This window comes from Pleurodeles waltl, chromosome 7 (assembly GCF_031143425.1).
Source record: "Pleurodeles waltl isolate 20211129_DDA chromosome 7, aPleWal1.hap1.20221129, whole genome shotgun sequence".
NCBI lineage: Eukaryota > Metazoa > Chordata > Amphibia > Caudata > Salamandridae > Pleurodeles > Pleurodeles waltl.
The window spans coordinates 1373962865-1373971626 of record NC_090446.1 but is presented as its reverse complement, the minus strand read 5'-3'; the positions used below and the strand labels follow the sequence as shown (position 1 = coordinate 1373971626).

Below are 8762 nucleotides of genomic sequence, written 5' to 3'. Positions count from 1 at the left end.
AGACAGCAGACCACCATGTCTGTGACTGCTTTTCAATAAAGCAGTTTTTTTTTCTTGTAATGCAGCCTGTTTTCCTTAAAGGAAAAAATGTTTACAGTGACATTCACAATGGGGAAGGGGTCCCATGGGGACCCCTTCCCTTTTGCGAAAGTGTTAGCACCCATTTGAAATGGGTGCAAACTGCGATTGGTTTGCGCCCGCAATCGCGGTCACAAAACAATCCTACATTGCACTGCGAGTTGCAATTAGGAAGGGAACACCCCTTCCTAATTGCGAGTCGCAAACCCGTTTTGCGATTCGGTAACCAGGTTACCGAATCGCAAAACTGGGTTTGTGCATCTCAATGTGGTTTTTGCACGTCGCAAACAGCGAAAATCGCTGTTTGTGACATGCAAAAAGCTACCTACATGTGAGTCTTGGTCCCTAATTAGGTCTGGTGTTAACAAAGACATTTTGTTTTTATTAAACTTCTATTTCTCTCTCTTTCGGCTGGCTTTACTGTGAGTGATCACATTCTGCTCTTCCACAAGGAGCATATTGGCACACAAAGTAGTTTTGTTCAGTGTCAGGAACTACAGTGGCAATCAGTGACGTAATGAAACTGGAGGGTGCCCCTTTGCAAAGAACATGGAGGAGCCCCCTCTCCAGACTCACTCAGGGCAGGTGCTGTGCTGAAGGGGCCCCCTGGATGGTGGCTGCGGGGCCTTTGTTATGCCACTGGTGGCAACGTGTGCTTTTAGAGTTCAAAAACTTTTTGTTTTTTTTTGCCAGTGTTTGTTACAATGTTGAGGGCCTGGTAGCTCCCACAACAATAAAGTGTTACAAAAGCCATGTCAAAACAAGACACGCATTGATGAAACTAAAAGACTTATAAAAATATGTCAGATCAGTTGTCTTTGTCAGTGTTTGTTTATTTTCATGCTTCCCATAATCGTGTTGAAAATGGTTACACTGATTTTCCATTAGAAATATTTTTGGGAAATACTAGCATGCATCAACACATTTTACTAAATGACACTTCATTTGCATCTAATCAGAGAGCATTGTGGGAGCATTATACTTAGCCTCATAGCCTAAACTTTTCAAATATGTGTATACACGTTTTTTTTTTTGTACTGGAACCAACGTCAGTAGTGAAGTGTGACCTTAAAACATTTATGTACAGCACTCACCCTAATAACGAAGGCTTTCAAATAATAAACCATAAATACAAGTTCGAACAGCATTATCTCTTGGAAACACCTTACCTCAACTGCAGAGAGTTCCACTCTCTGCAAACAGGCAGCCAAAGGGTTTGTGCTGCAGAGGGTTGGGCCTACTTGTCCCAAGGACAAAGTAAACATAAAAACTTGTTGCCCTTGACCCCAAACAAGATGTATCGGGCAATAGGAATTCCACATCCCTGAAGGAACAAATTGCATTTGTTTTCCTTTAAGCGTGCCAGTGTTTAATTACGTCCTCAATCCTCGGAAACGTGGCAATAAAAAAACTGTAAATATTTTATGAAGTAAACCGAACTTTTCTAGTTGCCATGCCGGGTGTGGAGGCAAGGGTGTTTGAATAGGAATAACTAATTGTGTGTGTATGCGCGCAAGTGCGCTCTTTGCAGAGATTTATGGAGGGGAGAGCGCTATTCACCTCGATGTGCTAGTGTTATCCAGGTATAGCCAGGGCCACTGAAATTATGAGGCAGGAGAGGGCCAAATTATGTGGCAGGGTTGACTAAATTATGCAGCAAGAAAAGGCAAATGATGTGGCGTGAAGCGGCACATTTTTTGATAGCATTACTTTATTATATTGAAATTTTTTCACTTGTTAAGCCTGTCTGGGTATAAATTGTCCTTAAGTTGAATACCCAAATATAACAATAAGCAAAAGAAAGGTGACCAGTCAACCAGTGCAAAGGACCTGCCACTGCGCTGCAACAAGTGAGGCTGTGATTTTAGTAACTTTTGAACCATTTAAGTAACTTTTGAACCAATTAAGCTAAAACTGTTTTTTTTTTTAATACGCAGATTAGGCAGCAGAGGGTGGACTATGTGGCGCAGCTCCTTGCAGGTGCAGGCTTTCCCTCTTAAGCCACACTTACTAGTGTCCTGACAATCAGAGTTACTCCGGCTCCAGCCACACGTGGTAAGTCCCTTTTCTTCCTTGTTCAGGGATGGGGGCAGTCCCCTTGCTCTGGCAGGGCTACGGCGGCGTCTTCTCTGTCTTCGAGACTCCTCAGAAATAAAGCCTCGTCTTGGTTGTAACATCAGTTCTTGGGTCACAGGCAATGACCCAGACCTCCAGCCTCAACAATCTGAGCAGCCCCTCCTGGCACACCGGTTTGCTCTGGCAAACCTCACTGTCGGGTCACGCTGGCCTCAGGTTGCCTCTCATGTGGCCCCACCTGGCACACAGGGTTGCGGCAACCTTCCGCACATAGGTGACGGCCAGATTATTGCAGCACAGTTCCCTGATGAGCTGCGGCCTCCCCTGGCATACGGGGTCACCAAGCTTTGACCACACTGCACTTGGGAAACGGTCCCATGGATATGACACTGGTCCTTGATGCACGGTGGCCCCTCCTGGCATATGGGGTTGGAAAACTTCCACCACACTGCACACGGACAACAGCCTGATAGATGTGGCACTGGTCCTTGATGCATGGTGGCCCCTCCTGGCATATTGGGTCCCCAAACTTTGCAACGCGGCACATGGGCAACAGCCCAATTAGTGCAACACTGCTCCTCACACCTCGCTCAGGAGCCTCCACACGTCTGGCCTCCCCTCTCTATCTCGCTCCCTCCAACACATTCCTCTCCCTCGAGGGCATGCTGGTCTTGGCGAGCAGGAAGGTACTGGTGCTCCAGACTCCAAGGCAGTTGGTCTTGGTTTCCCTGCGTGATGTCTCTTCGTCTAGCAGGCCTTAGTCTTGGTCACAGGCAGAAGCCTTGCAGAACTTTTCCTCCTCATGCAGCCCAGCTGGCTGCTCGGCCAATGACAAAGTATGAGGTCTTAGACTCCCCTACTTTCTTCTTCTGTTCCAGGCACAAAATGTGCTTTAGGGTCTGGACCTATGAAGCTGTATGTTGGAGTTCTGCTTCTTTGAAATGGACATCGCTCTCTCCTTTATCCTTCCTCCTGAAGGACGTCTGTCACTGCAGGCGTGGCTCCGAAGCTGATTAACCCACAAGATTTATGGGAGTGACCAGGGTTCCCACCTGGATATCAGCCACAGTGATATGTCCAGCTGGGCCCCCAGCCATACCCTTTATGATTCTCTTATCAACCCCATCTCCCTCTTTCTGGGATGTGTCCAGGCCCCTTTCCCTGTGATCTGTCACTGAATCAAACGGCCCTTTGAGATGCACAGGGAGAGCCTGGCTCCCCCTCATCCAGTGCTTGTCACATCCAGCTTACACGAATGCAGCGATATACAACTCTATCTGGGGGGGTTCCTGTACCCCTCATGTTTACCTAGGAAGGCCTGGACTTCCCAAAATGGTACAAGTGCAGATATTTATACACTCAGTGTACATTCACAGCACACTCCACTGTACAGTACTGTTGTGCCCTTGTACCATGCTACCACCAGCATCCCCATATGCAGCACACGCACTCAGTCTGCGCACACTGTTCAGTACTATAGTCTTTCTGTATTGCACCAGAGTATGACACTTTAAACACAGATTGCCAGCACACACATTTGCAGTGTGTACGCTGTTCCACACTGCAACCCCTTTGTAGTGTGTCTTGCGCTCACACACGTTCAGTACATTTTCAATATGATCTCACTTCCACATCAACCTGATGTAGGCCAAGCGTGAGCGAAACACAAAGCAGCGTTTAAAAAAACAAAAAAGGTGAGTGAGCCTTTAGGCCTCACTCCAGTGATGCAGGATAAAAAGGCCCTGTTCACTAGTACTGGTCACTACACTGTATGCTGCCACCACTGCACTTGTGATGTTTAAGTCCTGGTGAAAGCAGTAGCCTTCCACCACTATGAGGGAGGCGCTTTGGGCACTTCTCCCAGTCCAAGACTGCAATCCATGAGACAAGCTTATGTCATGGCTCACATGCATGATCCGGGTTCGCCTATGACAAAAAAATCAGCATTAGGGATCCAGTCAGCAATACAGTTAGGCACTCAGGGCAGGGGTACACGAGTCTCACCATGCAGAGGACTTTTAGTTCCCAACAGGATAGTGTTAAAAAAAATTGTTTTCCCTATTGCAACGCCTGAAATAATATAAACAATATTAGCACTAGTGCTGGCCAGATGGAATCAGTTTTATATGCGGAAAACCGAGAAACACGAGTCAGGTCACATCCTGCACGGAAAGAAGGGGAGAGGGTGAGATGGGTGACGTGATCATTCCCTCCGAGTGCAAACACAAGTACGAAGTACATGAAAAGTGCTTAGTCACCATGAGGCGGGCGACGTGGGGACAGACCAGCGCCTCTTCCAACTGGTGGAAAGAGCTGTCCCTCTCCTCCTCCCCCGCCCCCCGAAGTATAAATGCAGGCGTTGTGCGTTGCCGTCTCAGACCCAGCTCTGAGTTGTGTTCTTGCTTCAACAGTGTTTGAACGGAACGTGGCTCCGAGTCCAGCGCTCTCCTGAAAACTTTAATCCATCCTTCCACCTACAACTACCGCCAACAACCTCACCATCAGCAACGCCATGGAGTCCCAGGTGCGCCAGAACTACAGCCGGGAGTGCGAGGCGGCCATCAACCGCATGATCAACACCGAGCTGTACGCCTCCTACGTCTACCTGTCCATGGTGAGTACAGGCGCTGTCTGTCCGTCTTTACTCTCCGCCCTGGGGTCTGTCTGTCCTTCCAACACCGAGCGCCTCCATCATCTACATTTCCATGGTGACTGCAGGCGCTGTCTGTCCGTCGGAGGGGGGTTGGGGTGTGGGGCAAATGAGCAGAGCAGGAAGGCCTCGGCTGCCCCCTTGCTCCAAGGCTTGCCGCTATCGTGTGCTTTGTTCGTGTTCGTGTTATGGTGTTAGGAAGTTGCTCAAACTCCATGCCCAGAAAGTTGGAATGTGTTACATTTTCTGGGGAGATGTCACCCACGCATGTACGTCACTCACATAAACAGCGCCCTAATGGCTCATGTGAAGAGAAGGGTGTGCTGGGTCTTCTCAGTTACGAAAGGATTCTAGAAATAGTCTGAGGGTGAGGCCTGCTGACCATAGAGTACCCCCGGGGTTCCCAGTGATAGCTGGGGACTCACCGCGGCACACTATGATTACTCTGGCAACAGTTATCATGCTACTAAAGTATAGTATTTATGTGTTTATGGTGGTAGAGAGATATAGGATTAAATGTATCCGTGGAAACCACCAATGTCTTTAAGGTGCTTTCCCAGATGTGCACTTACTCATGCTTGACCTTGTGTATTCCTTGGTGGGGACTCCTCAGCCTTGCGCTGCTGAGCCAGACCTAAAAATGGCAGATAAATGCTACTGAGAACACTAGTAAGCAGCCCCCCAAGGAGCGAGGCCCGGTGACACTGCCCTCAGCCTGCCCCCCGGCTGACTGTTTTGCCACTTGGTGCTGTGCCCTGCTGTTCATTGTTTCTTACCTTCCTTCTCCAGTCCTACTACTTCGACCGGGACGATGTGGCCCTCAGCCACGTGGCCAAGTTCTTCAAGGAGCAGAGCCACGAGGAGCGCGAGCACGCCGAGAAGTTCATGAAGTACCAGAACAAGCGCGGTGGGCGCGTGGTGCTGCAGGATGTCAAGGTGAGTGCGCGTGGTACTTACTGCAGTGTCAAGTGCGCGTGGTACTTAAAGGATGTCAAGGTGAGTGCGCGTGGTACTTCCAGCAGGATGCTCAGGTGATTGCGCGTGGTGCTGCAGGGTGTCAAGGGGAGTGTGCGTGGTATTTACTGAAAGGTGTCAAGTGCGCGTGGTACTTGAAGGATGTCAAGGCGAGTGCGCGTGGTACTTGCTACAGGTTTTCCATGCGAGTGCGCGTGGTACTTGCTGCAGGGTGTCGAGGCAAGTGCGCGTGGTACTTGATACAGAATGTCAAGGGAAGTGCGCGTGGTACTTGCTGCAGGGTGCCAATGCGCGTGGTATTTACTGCAGGACGTCAAGGCGAGTGCGCGTGGCAGTTATTGCAGAATTACTTTAACACAAGTGCCATGGTAATCTCAGTTTGGGCCCAAATAGGCATTGCGCACAACTCGAGGTTAGACTGCACAATATTTTCCAACCCTCACTTTTTCAGAGTTTTTGCAGCTAAGAAGGCGTTCAGTGCGACTACATTAACACCAGCCATAATCGTGACTTTTCAACTGTCCCTAACTGGAATAAAATAAAAGCCGTGTCAGAGCTAAACCACTAGGCCTTTCGGTTTAGTCTGCGCTTAATTTAATTTCAGATTACATATCTGGTACAAAGTGTGCAGTTTTCAGTTTGCAAATCCATCCCTATATAACATGGAGGAATGTGCGGGGAGGGGGTGTGTTAGAAAATAGTTCGGGAAAAGGTAAACATCTAGATGTCATGTTGTCGCCCCCCTGGGGAGCTTGGAAACTTCAAATTGGTCAACAAAACCTCTGGTACTGGAATCGTGCAGTAATTAACACTTGTACTGGAAGTAACATCAGATGACGGGGCCTTGACGCTATTCTAACCTACTCTTCATATTTTTCACAGAGACCGGACCGTGACGAGTGGAGCAACACCCTGGAGTCCATGCAGGCAGCCCTGCAGCTGGAGAAGACCGTCAACCAGGCCCTGCTGGACCTGCACAAGCTGGCGACCGATAAAGTCGACCCCCATGTAGGTATTCGAGGCGCTTGATCTGATTCACTCTGGTCCAGAGCAGTTGGTGGGCAAGGGTACACATCAGTTTTCTTACAGCACTTTTCAGAGCCCTGGTGAGACCTGATTACTACGAAAATGACGGATTAGGTGGATTCAAGACCTGGGTAGCCTTAGTGTTTTGCAGCTCTGAAGAAATAATGGAAATCATTCAGGACAGTGAAGGTGCAGTCTCGGGTAACAGCACTTTTATCTCTTCCAGGACAGTCACAAGGGCAGGGCTGCTGGGGCTCGTGGCCCCGATGCCTGCCCTTTTTAGGGTTAATTCTACTAAATCTACATATACCCTGTCCTTCATGCTAACAGCTATCTCGTCTCCCATAACATTTTTGTGTAACTATGAGGTACTCCTTGGATTACAAGCTAGGCCTACGGGGCTTTTGCTCCGGGTCCCCAGAAAGCCCCTGACAGGCCTGTCCGCACCTCGGGCATCTGTGGCCGCCGTTCCCAGTGTGTCTTGGGTTGCACGCTGAATACATTCAGCAAGGTCACCTAGCGCTCTCTTCCAAGCACCACAAGAATCTGGGGGGCGCTGGTGGTGTGTCAGTGATCTGAGATATGAGTAGTAAGAAGCCTGGAGTTAAATTCCATATCTGGTTGTACTTGTCAGGTGACTACCGACACCATTCGTAACTCACTTTCTTCTTTTTATAGCACTTAAGACATTTGCAATTTCTTTAATACAATGTTGTACAAATATATATTCTTTTTAATGAGGGTGAGTGGACGATCATTGTTTGGCCCCCAAATCATTGCTTTCATACATTGCTGTAGCAGCACTGGTTCCACTTTTACGTTTTTTGTTGTTGGGGGGATTGTCACTCAGGTGCCTTGTTATTTACTTATTTCTGATTTTCGTGGGTTGTTTGTGTGTGTGTGTGTGGGGGGGGTCTTTAAAACATTATTTTAACCCGTCTCTGCCTCTTTTCGCAGCTCTGTGACTTCCTGGAGTCCGAGTACCTGGAGGAGCAGGTGAAGGCCATCAAACAACTTGGCGATTACATCACCAACCTGAAGCGCCTGGGCGTGCCCCAGAATGGCATGGGCGAGTACCTGTTCGACAAGCACACCATTGGGGAGAGCAGCTAAGCTCCCCCTGGAGGGAACACCAGCCTACTGCACCCACCCCCACCGCACCTGCATTCTTCTTCTATCACTTACACTGCTATGACGTCATCAGAAGGTGTGTGTGTGGGGTGGTGTTATTCTTCTTTATGTATTCAAACTCATTGCAGGGGCTGTGCTTGTCAGCACGTTTCAAGAAATAAAGGTTTTCAGCATTTTACTCTTTGTGATGGTGTCATTCATGCATTTGGAGGGAGGGATAAAAGATTATGGTGGTGGTCCTCGTAGGCACATGAGCGCCTCGGGTCTGGAGAGAGGGTTGGAGTCTAGACCTACTACAGATTGCCTAGGCAGAGGCTGCCAAGAAATTCATAAACCTCTAACACGTGTCCAACTTTTTCTGTAATAAGAGCCAACGATGATGAATGAAATGGTACTGAGCTGCTAATATGTTTAGGTTGCTAATAGTGATCGCCTCAGAGAAGATTACATTAGTGGGCATTCCATGCAAGATTATCTATGGGAATCACTTCAGTACATCACACACGGTTAATATCAGTAACGTGAAAAAAGCTTTATCAATTTGGGCTGCCTCAACATGGTTGATACATTATAGCTATATCTGCAGTGCACCAGGGTAAAATAGCCTGCTCCCGAGGGCTATACCAGTTGTTAATGCCCTGAGCCCGAGTAATAGCCCAAGCCATAGAGGAGGGTCTACAATGAGGGAGGGGTCCTTTAATAACCAGTATAGCCAAAGGCAGAAGGACTTTAAGACTATTAGATCACCTCACCCACTTAGGGTAGAATATTCTATGTTAAAAAAAGGAGAAAGAACCATGAAGACATTGGAATGTTGGAGCTCCAG

General features: G+C 48.4%; 1 protein-coding gene across 1 annotated transcript; it reads left to right on the top strand.

Moving 5' to 3' along the window:
- The first annotated feature begins 4526 nt into the window (after positions 1-4526).
- LOC138246337 (ferritin heavy chain B-like) lies at positions 4527-8114 on the top strand. Its single transcript, XM_069200849.1, has 4 exons — positions 4527-4768; positions 5594-5740; positions 6662-6787; positions 7763-8114. Exons 1-4 carry the CDS (start codon positions 4667-4669, stop codon positions 7916-7918), a joined length of 531 nt encoding a protein of 176 aa, XP_069056950.1. The 5' UTR covers positions 4527-4666; the 3' UTR covers positions 7919-8114.
- The last annotated feature ends 648 nt before the right edge of the window (positions 8115-8762 follow it).

Coding starts and splice junctions, on each gene's coding strand:
- LOC138246337 (XM_069200849.1), top strand. CDS start 4,667: ATGGAGTCCCAGGTGCGCCAGAACTACAGCCGGGAGTGCGAGGCGGCC. Junction 4,769..5,593: donor CCTACGTCTACCTGTCCATG/GTGAGTACAGGC, acceptor TTCCTTCTCCAG/TCCTACTACTTCGACCGGGA. Junction 6,788..7,762: donor CCGATAAAGTCGACCCCCAT/GTAGGTATTCGA, acceptor CTCTTTTCGCAG/CTCTGTGACTTCCTGGAGTC.